We start from the raw sequence: 22007 nt of genomic DNA on the forward strand, positions 1-22007 counted from the left end.
AGACCAGCCTGGAGAACATGGCAAGACCCCGTCTCTACAAAAATACAAAAACAAAAATCAAAAAACCACAAAACTGTGCGTGGTAGCACACACCTGTTGTCCCAGTTACTCAGGAGGCTGAGGTGGGAGAATCACCTGAGCCTGAGAAGTCGAGGCTGCAGTGAGCTGTGATGGTGCCCCAGCCCGGGCAATGGGAGTGAAAACCTGTCTCCAAAAAAAAAAAAAAAAAAAAAAAAAAAAGTTCTGCTCAAGGCAACATCTACAGTATGTCAGTTGTAACAAATACAATTTGAAAAGTAAACAAGGAATGAACAGAATGCTACCTTTCTATCTTGTATGTGTATGCATACTTTTTTTAGAATTACATAATTAAATACTACAGAGATGAGCACATTAACAAGTCTTAAAAAGCTACACTAGTGCAATGGTACATACCCTGTTTTCTGCCCAATGACACATGAAGGAGAATTGAATATTCCTATCAATAAGAATGGCTCACAATGACAGTGATTATGATCCAAAAAGAAGAGAATGGGTATATTTTTGTCCCCTCTTGAGAGAGAATGTTATTTCAACACAGGGGTGTTAATGAGGAATATTTGTATATAATTATAAACAATGTTTTTTTATATCTCTGGCAGGTTATTCTAAACTAATTGTATCCTAATACCCCCAAATAGTAAATGTGATGATATAATAAAGATCATTTTGGTAATTATGATAAACCAAAAATGGTTTAATTCCACCTTATTTCCCATTGATATATTTCTTTTTTTTTTTTTTTTTTTTGAGACGGAGTCTCGCTCTGTCGCCCAGGCTGGAGTGCAGTGGCCGGATCTCAGCTCATTGCAAGCTCCGCCTCCCGGGTTCACACCATTCTCCTGCCTCAGCCTCCTGAGTAGCTGGGACTACAGGCGCCTGCCACCTCGCCCGGCTAGTTTTTTGTATTTTTAGTAGAGACGGGGTTTCTTTTTTTTTTTTTTTTTTTTTGAGACAGAGTCTTGCTCTGTCGCCCAGGCTGGAGTGCAGTGGCCGGATCTCAGCTCACTGCAAGCTCCGCCTCCCGGGTTCACGCCATTCTCCGGCCTCAGCCTCCCGAGTAGCTGGGACTACAGGCGTCCGCCACCTCGCCCGGCTAGTTTTTTGTATTTCTTAATAGAGACGGGGTTTCACCGTGTTAGCCAGGATGGTTTCGATCTCCTGACCTCGTGATCCGCCCGCCTCGGCCTCCCAAAGTGCTGGGATTACAGGCTTGAGCCACCGCGCCCGGCCTAGACGGGGGTTCACTGGGTTAGCCAGGATGGTCTCGATCTCCTGACCTCATGATCCGCCCATCTCAGCCTCCCAAAGTGCTGGGATTACAGGCTTGAGCCACCGTGCCCGGCCTCCACTGATATATTTCTAAATAGGTATTCCTCAATCACATTTCCAAAAATGCCTATGAATAAATACAAATCCATACAAATTCTGTAATTAGGTCAGATCACTTTACTGAATTAGGTTATTTTAATTTTTCTATCAATTTTATGTCAGTTAAGGTTAACAAACAGTCTGACCTTCTGACTTATTTCTGTGAAGCATCTTGTGAAGAAAACAAAAAAAAAGATTCAGTAACAATGATTCTTTTTTTCTTCTCAGCATTTACAAATTTTTCAAAATGAAATTTTGTTCATTCAGACTCACCTCTCTAAAGGGGCTTCTGAAAGCCTGCCCCTACAGTTCATGAACAACTTTATCTTCATGTTGATAATCTTGCCAAGTACCTATTGGAAAGAAATTCTCAGGTTTGATATTAAATAATATTAATAGCTAATATTTGTTATGCATTTACTATGTACCAGGTACTATATTAAAACTTTATGTTCATTATCTCACTTCATCCTTATAATGCCCTGCTGAAATAGTGCTTTTGCAGTTTAGGTACAGAGAGATTAATGTGCTCAAGGTCACACAGTAACTCACAGCAGAGGCAAGATTTTAATCCCAACAGTTGATTTCAATGTCCCAGGATTATGTTGCTTGCCCTTTGCCTAAAGTGACTTTTTTTCATAGTATCTAAATTTCCTTAGTATACTAGAACCTTGATCTGCAAATACAAAGTGGTGACCTTACAACAACATTGGCAGTATCCTGATTCTTTTGGAATTCGGAAGTTCTTGGCTACCTACAAATAAATACTTTCTTTTCATTTCCCTGGATCATAAGAAGTAGAGCAAGAATTACTAATTTTGATAGTCCCCATCTCCACATAGGCAACATGTCAGTGAAGATTCGAAAGCTATTAGCTAACAAAGGATATAGGTAAAGGGAGAAGTAACAAAACAGATACATGTAACAGAAAGAATACAGGCTTGATGAGAAATTAGAACATAAAGACTAAGGATTACAGAGATTTGAGTTTCAATTCTTATTCTATCACTCATCATATTTGCTACTCTGGAGGTCACTGAACCACTGTTTTTCTCAAGTGTTAGATGAGAAATTATCCATTTCTTCCAATAAATTATCCTGTTATAAATTAAGAAATAAAGTTACTCAGAAATAAAGTACATTATTATTACCAATGATGGAAACTAGAATGCAATTCCATATTTTATATCTCTGTATAATTTCCTCTTTCTTTCTCTCTCATTCTCATTCTCTCTCTCTCTCTTCCTTTCTTTCGAGACATAGTTTTGCTCTGTTGCCAAGGATAGACTGCAGTGGTGTGATCATGGGTCACTGTTAACTTCAAATCCCTAGGCTCAACCAATTCTCCCACCTCAGCATCCTGAGTAGTAACTACAACTACAAGTACACAGCATCATGTTTGACTTATTTATTTATTTTTTTTAGAGACAGGGTCTTGCTATGTTGCCCAGGCTGGTCTTCAATTTCTCAAGTGATCTTCCTGCTTTGGCTAATTGCACATTTCTTACTCCTAAATTCTACTTTTATATAAAAATTTTTCAAATTTAACTAATATGCTTTTTTGTGAATAATGGCTCTCCATAGGAATAGAGATTTTGCATACTAAAAAGCATCATACTAGCTCCACTCCTTTCAGATGTGATTGCTTTCTAAAGAATAACCTGAATAGTATATTTCAAGACATATAAATTTAAAGGTATAACCAATGCTAAAAGAACAAATAGGTAAATCAGTTATGGGATTAAGTTTGTCCTACTCGTTTCATAAAGTGAACAGCTAGAATGACAAAGTCTTTCCAAAATTATTTGTCTCCACTAATAAAATCTCATTTTCCAATGAGATTTGACAGCACGCACTACTTAAAAAAAAATTGCATTTTGAAATTTCAATATACAGCAGAATCATATGGCTTGATCACTTACATTTTCACCAGACTCATTATCTAATTACTTTTGCCTGTTCCAAAAGTGAAGTCAACTACCAAAGGACAAATAGTTTGTAAAATTTTCGATATCACTAGAAAAACATACAGCCTTCTAATGGAACTAGCTTATTCAAATTTAACTACTGAAAGCTGCATTCTAATTTGAATGTTTGAAAGTGGTGCTAAGTAAAACAGTAAGCCACATAAGTCCTTTTGGAGACTGATACCTGTCTCTTCACATTCATTTCGTCTAGAATTTCCAGGTTTATGCAGGACTTGTGGCCATAGTTTCCAGCCTCCCTTGTCATTCAGTGTAGCCAGCCTGGGGGCCTTCTGGTCAGTGAGAAGTGATAGGACAGTATACATCTAACTTGGGGGTTGTGTTCTTATTCTCCCCTTCCTGCTGGCAGAAGTGCAGAGATGATGTTAGGGCCTGACTGGTGATCTTAGGTGCTTCGTGACTGCTCAACAATGGCACAGGCAGTGCCTGAGTCCCTCACACTGTGTAGCTGCTTTAGCAACCCCAAGGCAGCCTACACTTAGACCGGGAGATGAAGGAAAGAAACCTCAGTCTTGAAAGTAGTGTTATTTTGGCCTTTGTTACAGTGGCCAAACCTATAGAATACAAACTCCATGTTTCCCCTTTCCTCAGCTTCACTTGTTTGGAAAGTACAATAAATAACGTTAGCCAAGTTTTATCCACTTAAGCTTAAGCTTCAGCTTCTCCAAAAGCCACACTTCACAACACATGAAAGACACCTGCATTAGTCTTCTGAGGCTAACATAACAAAATACCACAGATGGAGTGGTTTAAACAACAGAAATGTATTTTCTCACAGTTCTGGAAGCTGGGAATTCCAAGATCAAGATGCTAGCTGATTTGTTTTCTGGGGAGAGCTCTCTTTCTAGTTTGCACGTGGCTAACATGTCACTGTGTGCTCAAATAACCTCTTCTTTGCGAAGTCTCCCTCTCTTCATCTTCTTTTAAGGCCACCAATCCTATTGGATTAGGGTCTCACCCATATGACCTCAGTTAACCTTAATGATCCCCTTAAAGCCCTATTTCCAGAGAGTGTCACATTGGGGGTTAGGGCTTCAAGTTCACTGAAACCTGTTTCATGTGTTGAAATATGAATTTTGTGGGGAATACAATGCAGTTTACAACACCACCTAACCTCAGCACAGTCCTAACAACACCCTGTGCACAGCTCCATCATTTCATTTTCTGCATTGAAATACGACACTATTAAAATGGTGAAGAATCAAGAGCACAAACAGCTGATTATACTTGAAAATAGACTTGAAAAAATTATGAATTTAAAAACAAAAATATTTAGTCTAATTTATATTATCTTACAACCAATAATTGTGCCATTTTCTGTGCTTCTCTTGTCAATGGATCAACAATAGCGATGACATGGAAGAACGTATCATTCTCTTGAGGATTCATCTTTATAACACTAAGAAAATAGAAAATAAGATGAAAGATGATGAGTTAAGTTTATACAAACAACTAATTAATCATGATCTCAGCTATATAATTCTTATAAATTATTTTCTTTCTCACTAAAATTGTAAAATACTGGTTATTTCACACAATGCAAATTTGAAAATCTGTTTTCAACAAATTACAAAACTGAAAAGAATGAGAGAAAATGAAGTAAGATTTTATGAATGAAGCAATTTTTTAAAAGCCTTTCAAAGAATGGTCCCATTAGTGTAAAAACTCTGATAATTTTAGGCCCTCAAAATTCTGATGGGTTGTACAATTTAAAAAATAAAGCCAAGATGTTTTCGTGTTAGTGGAATATATTTCTTCAGATTTTTTGGAATAAAATTAACTATTCTACTTTATTAAATTTAGTATTTCAAAAAATCAATATACTGTAACAGGTAAGTTCAGGAACAAAAATATCCAAATTAATCATCCTTTATTTTGATCCCAGTCTTCCTCTCCTCACCTCATTCCCTCTGTCCTATCCGTTTTTGTCTTTCACCAATATAAGTTCTAAATTAGAAGATGGACTAATTTTTTAAAGGGAAATGAGAAAATGATTAAAAGTACAGAATAGGCCAGAGGGAGACAGTCAATTCTATATTTAATGTAACAAAAAGTTAATGGTGTATATTTGATTAAAAGCAGAGAATATTCTACTGCATTACTGTTTTAACACTATAATCATGTAGGAAATATTTTTTCTCAGATGTAGGATGAATTAATTATACATTTTACTATTACAAAGGAAAAAAGTTAGCAAATCAAGAGGTGCACATGTAGTTACAGGAATATTAGTTTCTTTGGTAGGAAAAGGCTTTCTGCAGTGAGGGGATTAATTGCTCAGCAATTTTTAAAAAGCTAATATAGTTACTTCAAATATGGGTCATCTGAATAGAAAACTGCAAAACATTTTTCTATGCAGTTGACATCATTTAGTTATGTTAAAATAAGAGGGGCATAGTCAGACAACAGACCTTAATGGATAATTATTGCTAGATGTAAGAGCCACAGATCAGATGTTCTGCTATTAAACTGACTCTCGACAGTTGTTGCTTCCTGTAGTTACCTTGGTGAAAATTTTACAAATTACTATCCTACTTTGTAACACCACTCAAAACTGGTCATTTTAGGTATGCCTTAAGAGATGTTATCATGGCTTCAGTATGCATGTGTTTGCTGCTTTTTTTCTCCCAGACTACTGCTAATTCTATGAAGTTGTATGAAGCAGAATTCCATAGTCCCCACCATCTGATTATATATGTACTGGACAGTCCCGAGCCCACTAGTAGGTATTACACTGACTAACCCAAGAATGGAACAGAACATCCTTTTTCTCATGCAGTATTAACAACAACATCCTAACGACCACCTATTTAAGGTAACAGATTTGTACTCAATTGCCAAAAAACTATTGATACACTCCATGTCATTAGCCAGGAAGAGCACTGTCAAGCACACTGACAGTCATTTAATTATTAAAGCCCAGGTCAGAAAAAAAAAAGGGTGAAGAACTGCTTAGGTATATACAGTTTATCAACTCTTACAGGTATACTGAACACATTTCAAACAGGCTGTTGCAATAGAAAACTCTGAGTTGAATTTTGTTATGATACTGTTAACCTTTCCATAAAATAGGTCAAGTAATCTATTTTAAGAATATTGAAAACACTGTGCATCATATAGCATCCTCTTTATAAAGGCTCCTCGGAGAAATTCCTTTGTCCTCTCTCTTCTAAGAATACTTACATTTCACCTGAATATCTAGTTTGTTTTCCTCTTGTGAACTGAGGAACTGTATAAACTGGATAACTTAGAGCCAAATTCATGGTATGCTCACGGCAGGAGGGTCACTACTGCCACAGCCTGCAAGGCTTCCTTCAAGACCTCATAGTTTCTCACACAACTTACATTTAATGATATAAGTTCCTGGGATGACGGGGGGAGTAGTTAGGATCGCTGTTTTTGCCTTTGTCTAAGATGTTAGGAGAATGGCAAATCCACACAGTCTAAATGGAAGGGAATAGGCTAATATAGAGATCTTTCAGGGCTGGGGAAAAAATATAATTGTTTTTTCTCATTTTTCACTTTATTCCATATTTCAATTTACTCCTACTTTTTTCTTTCTCCTTTTGCAAACCTTCTAATTTAAGTTACCTTCTCAAATTTAAATTTTCTTATAAGCCAACTTAAATTTTAAAAGTTGGAATTAAGATCAAACATATCAATACAGAAATAACAGATTTATAACAAGTGTTTTAACATATTTAATTATAAAATAACTCCCTATATACATAGAAGCAGAATGGCAAAGATACAATGCTGTGTTTAAACATATATATTGATACACACACATCTCTCTCTCTAAAAAGCTGTGAATAAATATTTTTATGTGATTATAGAAGTATATGCGCATATGCTCATGAAATAATATACAGACATAACTATGGAAATAATACTGATAATTCATAAATTCAAATGTAAAGTGACCTGAAGTATTTGCCCATCACTGTGGCCTACTGTATTATCCTAATTATCAATTTCCAAAGGTTCACTGACATTTTCTAAAATTCGATAACAGAGTGTGACTTTAATATAGAAATTTACATATAAATTTAACCGTATTTATAAAATATTATTATTTCCCTTGATAGGAAAGAATGCTCTTTGACAAAATAAAAAATGGTATTTCTAGACAAAATTACTAAAGGTGATAACTGTAAGACACTTGCATAAGCTCAGGGAATCTTCAGTAGTAGTATTTTTTTAAAAAGCAGTTTAGTTACTTTTACAATTAACGAGGCACTCTCATAGAGAATATGGGCATAGAAATCACATATGACAGTGATTAAACAGCCTTTTATTTCCATCCTACCACAGGAGCCTGACAGAGTAAATCCTTGGACCCTTGGTACATGCAGCAGCTTTATAATGTGTCAACTTGACCAGGCTAAATCATATTTTCCAGAATGTTTCTGGCTTGAGTGGGCAACAACAGAGATTCTCAGGAGATCTAGAGGACAGAGAGGCAGCAGCAGCAATTTTGCAGCTCACACACTTGCTGCTGATCTGCTGATTCACTTTGCTGGCCTGAGGCAGCAGCTGGGCCTACACTGTTCAGCTTTGCCTGGACCCTCCCTTCACTCATCTGAACTCTTGCTCATGCTTTTGTGTTTAGCTTTGTGACAGAGGCCACCCTACATTTGATTAATCAGGACTCTTCCGTCACTTTACACATTGAAAATATAAAGATAATATTATTTATGACTATCTTGAGATACTGCAAAAATTACAAATGATCTTAAGCATGAAAAATATTAAAAATATGACAAATTATACTATGCTTAACTTACTTGAAATTTCGTATCCTCTCTCTCCATATATATTACCCTTTATTTACTAGAATATATAACTAACTAGAATTTATCTTCCTAATGCTGTCAAGTACATTTATTCCCTAATAAATTACTTTTAGTTCTACCTTAAATTTTACCATGATACGAAAACAAATGGAAATAATTGCATGCATTAACAGAAAAACCACAAACAGATACGATTACATTCTTACCTGTGATTCTCCCTAAGAAATGTGACATCATATCGAGATGCACGCTTAGGCAAAGAGGACATAAGGGCATCAACTTTCATAATAAAGTCACTCATGCTAGATAAACAAGACAAATAGTGTATGAGTTTTTTGGAAAGAGAAAGTTCCATATTTCATGTTACAATTAATGCTTCAAGAAAGGCTTTATATATCTGAACATGGTTAAATCTACCGAAGTAGACTGCAAAGGGAGACCTATGTATAATAGCATTTCTCTAAAACAGTCACAGCCTTCAACACAATAAACACCAATAATGGATACTTACATATGAAGCAAAAGTATAAACACAAATATGGGAACCATGCATACAACCTTTAGGAAAATGGTCACCTCTTGGGGAGGGAGGAGATTGGGGTGGATGGGTAAGAAACAAGGAGAAAGACAGTCAAGGCAAAGAAAACATTAACATCTACAGTTTTGTGATGGTGAGTAAATGGATGTCTTTTATAATTTCCTTATATTCTTTATATATGCCTTTTATTATACCTTTACTTGTCCATATATTTGAAACATTTTCTAATCTTAAAACAAAAACATTAGACTCAAAATACCAAACCCAAGTTTATATACTTATATACTTATATACTCACTTAGAACTTATATACTCTTAGAACTTATATACTCACTTATTTGAGTTGATTCCCATATTTTCAACAATGTCTTTAATTTTCTCTACTAAATTACTAAATGTTATCTTTTCCAACAAGTAAAAATCTTCTGCATACAAATCTTCATCTAAAGGTCCTAAAAACTTAAAATAAAAACCATTATAGTATATCTTCTAGAAGATACCAGTTTAGGAAAACATTTCCTCATCAAATAGATACTTCTTTGTTAAGCAAAAATGAATTAAAGATATGGTAATCCTGCCATTTACTAATCCTGCCATACACTAGAAAACAAGATACAAATACTTTCTCACTTGGATATTACAAATAACATCTGTATAAACACCAAAATCAAAGTGACAATATAAAAAACTAGCAAATTATTTCCATTAGAAAGTTTTACTTTGAAACATAAATCATAAATCATGATTTGAAACATAAATCATGATGCTTCCAAATACCATTTCAATCTAAATTCAATTTTGAAAGCAATGGTCTATATTTTAAAAAATCTTTTAACTTCAATTTTCTTTCACATTCATCTATAAATTGTAGTCTACACTATATAGACATGAATTACTTTATAAGAAAACCATAAAACAGCAAAACCCAAGAGACAAATCACATAAAAATCACATACATATTGTAATAATACCGACAAGCCTTCTTTTAACTGATACTGTATAAATGGTTAGGAGCCTAGCAAGGTCAGTTACATTAACTTTAAACCAGTAACTACAAAGTTAGAAGTTGCCAAATTGCCACATACCTAATTTCTCAGGATGGCTCTCCCATCACAACCACTACTGACTCTACTACCATGAGTACTTTCTGAGGAAGTTAGTACATACAATCATTCTAACACCACATACACAAAGCCCTCCTGTAGACTGACATAATCATATGTACGAAACAATTATATTTAATGATAATCAGAAAACATGTCAACCAGAATATTGTTTTTCTTGGTAAAAAGACCAGAATGTAGTGGCTGTAACCAGATTTTCTCACTTCCCCTTCACCTGCTTCTGCAGTTCATGTTTTCTAAAAATTACTGAAGCATAGTTCTTGAATCTTTCTATCCCATTTTCTCGTATCAAAGGTGACTAACTGGGATCTTGGCATCCCAACTAAATAAATATCATGTTTCACCTTAAATATAAAACATGGGCTCTTAAAAACACAAAAATGGGCACTATAATACTAAAAGTACTCATATAAAGATTTCATTGTCTTAAGACGTGATATAATTTTAAAAGTAAATTTGAAAGCACATTCAATGTTACATTTCCTAATATGAAACAGCAGTCTTGGAAAAGAGTTGAATTTTATCTATACCACCTCTAGCGACAGGGGCAGTTTTGTCAGTAACATAGAATAAGGAAATAAAATCTTAAAGTATTGTCTTAAGGGGTTAACTAGATTGGCTATCTTTATTGATTAAATTTACCAGAAAACTGGCTGTATTTTGCTTACTTTAAGCACAGCATCAAATAGGAGAAACCTAATGTTTCTGTGTCTTAGTTCTATTTAAAATTGAACATTTGTGGAATAAAGTAACTTAAATAGTATAAAATTATGTAATGTCCAAGTTGGGAAAAAGAACAATAAACTTGAAAATTACGTTGCTTAAATTTTCTTCATAACATTTTAGAAATGTGATTTTTCAGTTATATAGAGTAATTGCCATAACAGAAATGCATTAGTTCATTTGACAGGTCATTAAAATTACAGAAAACTCTGTCAGATTTTCATCCACATACTGAGCTAAAAATCTCTCTCTACTCATAGAAGTTTGATCAACTAGTTTTGATTTTACGCTAACTTTTAGCTAGTGTAACACAAATTAAGTCTATAAATATCCACTATTTTTCATGAAGCCCGTCAAATATTTTGAGAGAAAACGGCAGTTAATATTTACTGATAATTTACTCTGTGTTTGGGTTCCTTCTATGTGCTTTAAATATTGGAGCATATCATTGTTAATCACTCCAACAATCCTATAAGACAGATTATTACCATTCTCATTGTCCAAATGAAGAAATCAGATCTCATAGTGTAATGTAATAAATGGTGCAACTGGAATTTGAATCCAGATCTGTCTGACTATAAAACAAAAAAAAGACCTTGTTTTTTTTTCCTGCTCCCTGCTACCTTATGTCTTTCAGCAAATTGTGAATATGTAAAATAAATATTATTATAACAATGGCATTACTTGTGGCATTAATATTAAATGTTAATTTTAAATTATTCAGTGTTTTTAAGAAACTATGTGATCATCATTGTACCCTAGTTGTTGATCATTTATAAATAATGCTAACTTTATATATGTTCCAATTCTAATGGAAACATTTGAACAGGTTCAGAATGAAGATTTACACTAAAATATCATACTCATTTCATGCATTAAACTATCTGATTCCAAATTTTTATAACATCTGCCACATTGCTGTGATTATTAGGCTTTATAGCATTACTTTCAGAGTGATAAGCTAAGTATTACATTATCGCTCATAAAACACAATACTTATTTTCCAATATACTTTTCTATTAAAACCACAGTTATACAAATAAAAAGATAATCAAAATTACATGTTTCCATTAGTCAACACAAAAAGTCAACGTAATTTGACTTAATATCTATCTCTAGCCCCAATCCTTCCTCTGCACTACACTCATATTCAATCACCTTCTCAGCAAGTCTTTTTGGAAGTCCAAACTGAATTCTCTTTCCTTCCTCTTATACTGCTCCTGACAACCCCACTCACCCTGCAGCCTTCCTCATCTTGATCCACAGTAACTCCATTCTGCCAGTAACTTAGTTCTCTCACATCTCACACCAAAGTCCCTGGAAAATTCCTGTCCATTTTTCATATAAAATACACCCCATATCCACTTCTTACCAACACCATTAGAATCATTCTGGTCCAAGCCACCATCATCTCTCATCTGGACTATTGCATTATCTCCCAACTGGCTTCCTGACCCCCTATAGTATATTCCCAACTAACAGCCTCTAGTGATCCAAAGAAAACATTAGCTAGATGATGCCAATCTTAACTATGCGCTTCCCAACTCATTCACAGAGTAAAGTGGGAGTCCTTAAACTTCCTATAAAACCCAGTATGATCTGGCCCCCAGCTACTTCTCTGAGCTTCTCTCCTGACTGCTCTCTTCCTACCTGCTATTCTTAGAAGAACAGACATGATTCACAGGATTCACAGACATGATCTCACCTCACGTCCTTTGCATTCATTGTACTCTGTCTAGAACAATCCTCTTCCACATATTTGACATGGCTTCCTCCTTCACCTTTGGTTCTTTGCCCAAATGACACTGCTATGAATGTGCTATGGTTTGAATGTTTTTGTCCTCTTCAAAATTTATGTTGAAACCGAATCCCCAATGCAACAGTGCTGGGGACCTAATGGGAGGTGTTTAGGTCATGAGGGCTGTGCCCTCAAGATTGACTAATGCCACTACAAAAAGGCTTTCAGGAGTGGGTTTGCTCTCTCTTGCCATGTAGGAACATAGCATTCATCCCCTTTTTACCCCACTGCCTTCTGCCATGTGAGGATGCAGCAAGAAAGCTACCATCAGATGCCAGTGCCTTGATCTTGCACTTCACAGACTCCAGAAGCATGAGAGAATACATTTCTGTTCTTTAATACATTTCTGAGATTATATAGTCTTGGGTATTTTGTTACGGCAGCACAAAACAAACTAAGACAAAATGTGTCCCTCAAAACCCATGTGTTGAAACTTAGTGGCCAATGTGATAGCACTGAGAGGTGTGGCCTTTGGGAGATGATTAAGCCAGGAGAGCTCTGCTCTCATGAATGGAATTTGTATCCTTATAACAAAAGAGTTCAAGACTGAAGGGAGCACTCTGTTGCCCTTCTACCTTCCACCATGTAAAAACAGAGCAACAAGGGGCCATCCTGGGAGCAGATAGCAGCCCTCACCAGACATCAATGGCAGCATGTTGGCCTTACATTTCCAAGCATCCAGAAGTATAAGAAATAAATTTCTGTTCTTTATAAATTAGCCAGTCTGTGGCATATTTTTATAGCAGCATAAACATACTTAAGATAGATGCCTTATCAGTAACGGTGCTGTTTGTTGTCTCTCTCTATCCATCAAAATATTAGCCTTATCAGTAAGGGTGCTGTTTGTTGTCTCTCTCTATCCATCAAAATATTAGCCCCATGAAAACCTAGTTGTTTACTGCTGTGCCTTCAGCATCTAGAAAAATGTTTGGTTCACAGTAGGTGTAAGATTACTATCTTAATATTTTTGTCAATTTTAAGGAAAGTGAGGACAAAACATAGTTTTATGTTTATGAGCAATAAGTTGAACATAATTGTATCTAGTATTTATCATTAATGTCAATAACACTATACTAATTATATCAAAATGACAAAGAAGACATAGGGTAGCTTTTCCCTAGTATATAACTAAAAGGCAAGGCACTAGATAAAATGGGTGCCATTGTTTCCCTCTTTATCCCTTAAAATGCTTGACATGGTCAAAGATAGCCAAAAGCTTTAGAACTGTTTTTAAAAGCTGTATTTCCTCCCAAAGTAACTTTTAAAGTGAAAAAGCAATGCTATTTATAGAGTTCTACATATCTCACTACCAAAATTCACCAATACTTTTTACAATAAATGGAAGCTGTTGTCATTTATGTGTAAAATAGCACTGTACACAGATGAACCTGAATCTAACATGCTGGTGAGCAGAGTTCATAAATAAGTGAAAAACAACACATTAAGAGTGCATTAGAACTTTGAAGATGATTTAGGGATATATAATTTGAAAATTCAAGCCACAGATATGTCAAACACACTGCATTCATCGACTTCTTAATAAACCTAAGCACCAGATTCAGTTTTTTACTTAAACAATTTGTATGAAATAAAATCAGACTATCATATTAAAAATATTAGTATATAGATATCATTCACTTATTTTGTATGTGTCTACAAAGATTATAATCAGAAAAACATTTATATTAACAGGAAAACCATGATATAAAATTATATATAGTAGGATTATAAGGATGTATTCTAAAAAACCAAAAATGGAAGGAAAAACAATAAGCTATTAAGTTTTATTAGGGTGGTTGGAGAGTAAGAGATTTCCTTCTTAGAGCTTTGTAAATATTTTATTAATAAAAACTACATGGCAATTTATACTACTTGATACTTCAAAACTTATAATAGTATCTAATGCCATTTAACATAAACAACTGTAGGAACAAGAAAAAAGACGTAATAACCTACTTAGTATACCTACTACAACAGTGGTTCTCAATGACAATGTTTGGATGCTGTGCATGACGTTGTTTCTTCTAATACTTACATTAGAACAAAATAAAAGCAAGACACATAAAGAACATTCTTCCTTACCCACATCATTGTTATCATTGAATGGGGGAAAGAATGAAGGAATGGGAAGTGTGTCATGACCCCATTTTATTTATGCTGAGTTGTGTCTGGTGTCTTCAGCTCATGAACACCGTCCTGTGTGTGTGTCACATCAGGTGAATTGTGACAGAAAAAGTCAGACCAGTGCATTGCAGTGTCACTGAGAAAAGAGAGCAATAGCTTTTTCTACTTACTCTCCCATTGCTGACAATACCCATTTCTCCAGGACGCAATTTAAGTACATCTTGACAGAACAACTGGTGAGTTCGAAAAATATTCACTCCAACAGTGTTATATTTTTTCTCAAAAGCATTCTTATTCATCCCCTAAAGTAGAAGTTAAGATTGATGAAACTAATACGAGAACAGTAAATATATTAAATCATTTTGCTTAAAAAGCTACTTTAATATTAGTATAAAATTTTATATAATACTTTTAAAAATTATTTAGTATAATTTTCTTCTGAAAGAACATTTTTAAAAATAGAATTGTGTTTTGACAAGTCATTTATAACATGCTTAAATCTTGTTACAAGTTTATACAGTTTGCTATTCATTATTCAAGAATTTCAGAGAAATTACCAGATTAGTAAATTACTAGGGAACATCAATTTAAATAAAATTTGATATGAAGAAAATGAAATTAAATATTTATTAAATTCTGAACTCAGTACCTCTTATTTGGTATTCTTAATTTAAAAAGTGTTAAAATGGAAATACTCCTTTCTCCCCATCATACTAATCCCAGAAGATCAGTTTGGTAATAATATATTTAAATATGGAAATAATAAAAATAACCCTTGGTCAAAGTAAAAAAAATATGGACATTCACAGAAAATAAGCCACATATATGCTCATTGCACCTTCATATTAAGGTGCATTTCTCTCTCTCAGTACTTCCCAAACTTTAATGTGCATATCAATCACCTGGTATCTTGTTAAAATGCAGAATCTACTTCAGTAGAATCAGGGCCTTAAATTCTGAATTTCTAACAAGTTCCCAGATGCTCTCATGATGATGAAAATGTTCTTGCATTGTCCAATATGGCAGCCAAGGCCTCACGTGGTTATGTGGCATTCAAAATGTGGCTACTATGACTGAGGAACTGAATTTAAAATCTTATTTTAAGTATAAAATAGCCATATGTAGCCAGTGGCTGTGGTGTTGGACCGTGTAGGCCCTGATCCTCTTTACCTCCAAAATCCCCATTCCAATCATCCCCTTTCTGACCACAACCTCATGACCATCCCCATCCCTAATTACTCAACCTTTCAGTCCACAGACTCTACCATTTATTTACTGTCCATCATCCTTCCCATGGCATAATTTCCTTTTAACCAAGTTCTATTTCAGGGTACTTTACTAAAACCAAAACTTTCTCCATGTTTAGCTCCCTCAAATGCTCCCCCTCAGTCATATAAACTGGGCCAAACCCCAACCTTGGTTAAACAAAACTGCTAAGTCTGCAACTGGATGAAAACAGTAAAATACAGCTGGAGAAAAACATACGACCAACGCTGATCCCGCTTTAAATTTATGATCATTAATCTCAAGTGGGCCCTCAGCAATGACCAGAAATCTTCCTTCACTAGTGTATTAAATTTACTTTCTCACTCTCAGAATAGTAGTAAAATATTTGACGTTTCCGCTTTTTGTCCTCGACCCTTTAAAAATACATCCTGCCACTCTAATCCTTAGCTAATGATCTGACTTTTGAAAGCAAATCAATCAAAACAACTTATAAATATTTTGTCTGTCTTTTCTCCTACAATGTAAGCTCCACAAAGAACAGGGACAGGGACTCCATCTGCTTGTTCACAAGTTTATCTCCATTGTCTGATAAACAATCAATATGTATTTTTCGAATGAATAATGATTCTTTCTTCAAGAGGATCACCATTGAAATTCCCCCCCATAATGGACCCCTTCAGTGAAATACCTGAGATTTACATAACGCTTTAACCCCCAATTATTCGCTTAAGTACATATCCTAACAAAAATGCCATCAACTTTAAGAATCATGAAGTAGTTAATAAAACATATGAAATTTGATTTATTAAATGCCTCTGTGCAAAGTCATATCATTTAATGTTTATCTTTTCCCATTTGAAAAGGAATGTTTATTATCTCCATTTGTTTAAACCTGTTAATCTTTTTCAGTAACAGTATCTCCAAATACATTCACTTATACTTTTAAAATATGCAATATGTACATATTTAATATTCAGATAGCTACTGACCTCAATAAGGAATGTTTTAATTTTATCTCCAGAGTAAATAGCTGTAGCAGTTTCTTCCTTTGCCAGTTGCCCAAGAAAGCTTCTCAAAAACCTGGTCTTCTGTGTAAGAAAAGCTGCCAAAATTCCTCTAGAAATAGCTGTGTTCTCTTCATTTATTTTTGATGTAGGATTATAAATAATCCCCAATCGACTATGAACACTTGTTTTCTGCAAACACATTTAGAGATGAAAAGGACCAGTATCTTACATATCTTTTTACAGGTGAATATATTTTCTTTCCCATCGAGTTTGTTCGCTATATCATGCACCATCTTTCACTATCAAAGCCCTCCCATGTTGGCTGTACTAAATGTGATATACCACTGAAAGAGCCTAACAATCATTTTACTAACTCTAATTCCTTCAAATCTTTGCATAATGATTCCTTTGTAATGTAACATTATATTTAAAGCTTTTTGTACGTGAAATAACACAAATAAAAAATACACAAAACAAAATGTAGAGCTTAGTGAATTAACCCATACAACTACTATTCTGGTCACTGGCACTGCCAGCAATCCCCAAAAATATCCCTCAGATCTCTGTCAATTACCACATCTTCCCACTTTTCTAAAAACAACCACTCTCTTGTCATTTATGGTAATAACAACTTTGCTCTTCTTTATAGTTTATTCCCTAAGCTTGCATTGCTAAACATTTAATCAATTTTAAATTTCATATAAATGGGATCATGCAGTATTATTTTGTGTTCTTTCTCCACTCAATAATGTGAGATTTATCAATACTGTTTTCTGTAGCTGTAGTCGATTTTCAGTACTGTACAGAATTCCATCATATGAATATACATTCTTTTATCCATTCTACTGTTGCTGGACATCTGAGTTTTTCCAGTTTAGAGCTCCAAAAACAGGATACACATATATTCCATTTCAGAAGATGCTAAATAGTTTTTCAAAATAATTGTACTAGTTTTCACTCCCACCAGCAACAGTTCCATCACCTTACAGCCTAAGAAACACTTTGTATTGTCAGATTTTAATTTAACTCATTATCGTACATATGTAAAGATATCTCATCAGGTTTTTAATTTGCTTTTCTCTTATCATTAATGATACTGAACACCCTTTGATATGTTCTTTGGCTTCTTTTCTGACTTGCCTGTTCAATCTGCTTCCAGTATTTTTTGGATTATCTTTTTTGGCCCCTGACTTGGAAGAGTTTGATTTTCTAAGACTCAAGTGCTTTTTTTGGTTATATGTGTAAAGATATGTTTCTCCCATTCTATAGCTTGTTTTGTAGTGTACTGATGTGTTATGATGGGAAGCAGTCCTTAATTTTAAAGTAGTTCCATTTATTGGTATCATACCTGATGGCTACTGGGTTTTGGGTCTCATTTTAGAAATCTTTCTCTAAAGTCAAAAAGATAATCTATATTAACTTTAAGAAGATTTATTGTTTTGCCTTTTATGTTTAGCTCTATAATCCAACTGGAATCAATTTTTCTGCATGACGTGAAAAGAGGAAAGTGTCAAAGCTTACCCTTACTGTTCCATAAAGCCAACTTTGTTATAAATCAAGTGTTAATATATGCATGGCTCTATTTCTGGGTTCTCTAATCTTCTTCCATTGCTCTATTTTTCTATCCTGGTGCTAATACCAAACTGTGTTCAATTATGTAGTTTAATCAAAGATCTTGATATCGAGTAAAGCAATTATCACTTTTTCTGCTTTAAGATTATTTTAGCTCCTCTTGGTGCTTTGAATTTCTGGATGAGTTTTTGAATCTGCTTGACAATTTCCACAAAAATTTCCAGTGTTTGATATTTTTCATACTATTGTAAATGGTATCTTTACTTAAACTGCATTTCTTGTTTGTTGCAACTCTTAGAAATATAATTAATTATTGGACATTGACCTGGTACTAAACAACCTTAAACTATATAATTAATTCTAATAATTTATATATGGATATGTATTTTCTAGGCGCAGCCCACCACAGCTCAGAAAGGCCTACTGCCTCTAGACTCCACCTCTGTGGGCAGGGCTTAGCAGAACAAAAGGCAGCAGACAACTCCTGCAGACTTAAACGTCACTGTCTGACAGCTCTGAAGAGAGCAATGGTTCTCCCAGCACGGTGTTTGAGCTCTGAGAATGGACAGACTGCTGCCTCAAGTGGGTCCCTGACTCCCTTGTAGCCTAACTGGGAGACACCTCCCAGTAGGAGCCAACAGACACCTCATATAGGCGGCTGCCCCTCTGGCACTCAGCTTCCAGAGGAAGGATCAGGCAGCAATATTTGATGTTCTGCAGCCTCGGCTGGTAATACCCATGCAAACAGGGTCTGGAGTGGAACTCCAGCAAACTCCAACAGACCTGCAGCTGAGGAACCTGACTGTTAGAAGGAAAACTAACAAAGAGAAAGAAATAGCATCAACATCAACAAAAAGGTCATCTACACCAAAACCATACCTGTAGGTCACCAACATCAAAGACCAAAGGTAGATAAAACCACAAAGATGGGGAGAAACTACAGCAGAAAAGCTGAAAATTCTAAAAATCAGGGGGCCTCTTCTCCTCCAAAGGATCGCAGCTCCTCGCCAATAACGGAACAAAGCTGGATAGAGAATGACTTTGGTGAGTTGACAGAAGTAGGCTTCGGAAGGTCAGTAATAACAAACTTCTCTGAGCTAAAGCAGGATATTCGAACCCATCTCAAGGAAGATAAAAACCTTGAAAAAAGATTAGATGAATGGCTAACTAGAATAAACAGTGTAGAGAAGACCTTAAATGACCTGATGGAGCTGAAAACCATGGCATGAGAACTTCGTGACACATGCACAAGCTTCAGTAGCCAACTGGATCACAGGAAGAAAGGGTATCAGTGATTGAAGATCAAATGAATGAAACAAAGTGAGAAGACAAGGTAAGAAAAAAGAGAGTAAAAAGAAATGAACAAAGCCTCCAAGAAATATGGAACTATGTGAAAAGAACAAATCTACGTTTGAACAAATGTACAAGAACAGAAATCACAACAAACCGTCTCTCAGACCACAAGGCAATCAAATTAAACTCAGGATTAAGAAACTTACTCAAAACCACTCAACTACATGGAAACTGGAAAACCTGCTCCTGAATGACTACTGGATAAATAACGAACGAAGGCATAAATTAAAAAAAGAACAAATCTGAAAGTCATAGGGAGAATGGAACCAAGTTTGAAAACACTCTTCAGGATATTATCCAGGAGAACTTCCCCAACCTAGCAAGGCAGGCCAATGTTCAAATTCAGGAAATACAGAGAGCACCACAAAAATACTCCTCGAGAAGAACAACCCCCAGACACATAATCATGAGATTCACCAAGGTTGAAATGAAGGAAAAAGTGTCAATGGCAATCAGAGAGAAAGGTCGAGTTACCCACAAAGGGAAGCCCATCAGACTAACTGCGGACCTCTCGGCAGAAACCCTACGAGCCAGAAGAGAGTGGGGGCCAATATTCAACATTCTTAAAGAAAAGAAATTTCAACCCAGAATTTCATAGCCAGCCTAACTAAGCTTCATAAGTGAAGGAGAAACAAAATACTTTACAGACAAGCAAATGCTGAGAGATTCTGTCACCATCAGGCCTGCCTTACAAGAGTTCCTGAAGGAAGCACTAAACATGGAAAGGAACAACCAGTATCAGCCACTGCAAGAACAGGCCAAATTGTAAAGACCATTGGTGCTATAAAGAAACTGCATCAATTAACGGGCAAAATAACCAGCGAACATCGTAACTACAGGATCAAACTCACACATAACAATATTAATGTTAAATTTAAATGGGCTAAATGCCCCAATTAAAAGACACAGACTGGAAATTGGATAGTCAAGACCCATCAGCGTGCTGTATTCAGGAGACCCATTTCACATGCAGAGACACACATAGTTTCAAAATAAAGGGATGGAGGAAGATCTACCAAGCAAATGGAAAGAAAAAAGAGCAGGGGTTGCAATCCTAGTCTCTGATAAAACAGACTTTAAATCAACAAACATCAAAAGAGACATCAAAAAATATATATGCACCCAATACAGGAGCACCCAGATTCATAAAGCAAGTACTTGGAGACCTACAAAGACACTTAGACTCTCACACAATAATAATGGGAGACTTTAACACCCCCCTGTCAATATTAGAAAGATCAATGAGACAAAAGGTTAACAAGGATATCCAGGACCTGAACTCAGCTCTGCACCAAGCAGACCTATTAGACATCTAAAGAAGTCTCCACCCCAAATCAACAGAATATACATTCTTCTCAGCACTACACTGCACTTATTCTAAAATTGACCACATAATTGGAGTAAAGCACTCCTCAGCAAATGTACAAGAACAGAAATCACAACAAACCGTCTCTCAGACCACAAGGCAATCAAATTAGAACTCAGGATTAAGAAACTTACTCAAAACCGCTCAACTACATGGAAACTGGAAAACCTGCTCCTGAATGACTACTGGATAAATAACGAACGAAGGCATAAATAAAGATGATTTTTGAAACCAATGAGAACAAAGACACAATGTACCAGAATCTCTGGGACACATTTAAAACAATGTGTAGAGGGAAATTTATAGCACTAAATGCCCACAAGAGAAAGCAAGAAAGATCTAAAATCAACACCCTAATATCACAACTAAAAGAACTAGAAAAGCAAGAGCAAACACATTCAAAAGCTAGCAGAAGGCAAGAAATATTTAAGATCAGAGTAGAACTGAAAGAGACAGAGACACGAAAAACCCTTCAAAAAAATCAATGAATCCAGGAGTTCGTTTTTTGAAAAGATCAACAAAATAGACCGCTAGCAAGACTAATAAAGAAGAAAAGAGAGAAGAATAAAATAGACACAATAAAAAATGATAAAGGGGATATCACCCCTGATTCCACAGAAATACAAATTACCATCAGAGAATACTATAAATGCCTCTACGCAAATAAACTAGAAAATCTAGAAGAAATGTATAAATTCCTGGACACATATACCCTCCCAACACTAAACCAGGAAGAAGCTGAATCTCTGAATAGACCAATAACAGGCTCTGAAATTGAGGCAATAATTAATAGCCTACCAACTAAAAAAAGTCCAGGTCCAGACAGATTCAGAGTCAAATTCTACCACAGGTACAAAGAGGAGCTGGTACCAGGCCGTCTGAAACTATTCCAATCAACAGAAAAAGAGGGAACCTTCCCTAACTCAATTTATGAGGCCAACATCATCCTGACACCAAAGCCTGGCAGAGTCACAACAAAAAAAG

General features: G+C 35.3%; 1 protein-coding gene across 13 annotated transcripts in view; it reads right to left on the reverse strand.

Annotated features, from left to right (window-relative positions):
- UGGT2 (UDP-glucose glycoprotein glucosyltransferase 2) overlaps positions 1-22007 on the reverse strand; it is a 247137-nt gene that overhangs the window by 92058 nt on the left and 133072 nt on the right. For 12 of the 13 annotated variants that reach the window (XR_006693655.3, XR_012426465.1, XR_012426463.1 and 9 more), the window contains 6 exons: positions 16715-16921; positions 14669-14800; positions 9064-9188; positions 8398-8493; positions 4692-4794; positions 1684-1763 (listed from right to left, as the gene is read on the reverse strand). Coding sequence is in view for 6 of the 13 variants with exons in the window: in XM_045377273.2 (XP_045233208.2) it covers positions 1684-1763; positions 4692-4794; positions 8398-8493; positions 9064-9188; positions 14669-14800; positions 16715-16921 (743 nt within the window). In the remaining 7 variants the exon portion in view is untranslated. Of the gene's footprint in view, positions 1-1683; positions 1764-4691; positions 4795-6740; positions 6839-8397; positions 8494-9063; positions 9189-14668; positions 14801-16714; positions 16922-22007 lie in introns of those variants that run through there. The other variant, XM_074021285.1, reaches the window with a different exon arrangement.

Source organism: Macaca fascicularis, chromosome 17, assembly GCF_037993035.2.
Source record: "Macaca fascicularis isolate 582-1 chromosome 17, T2T-MFA8v1.1".
In the NCBI taxonomy this organism is placed as follows: domain Eukaryota; kingdom Metazoa; phylum Chordata; class Mammalia; order Primates; family Cercopithecidae; genus Macaca; species Macaca fascicularis.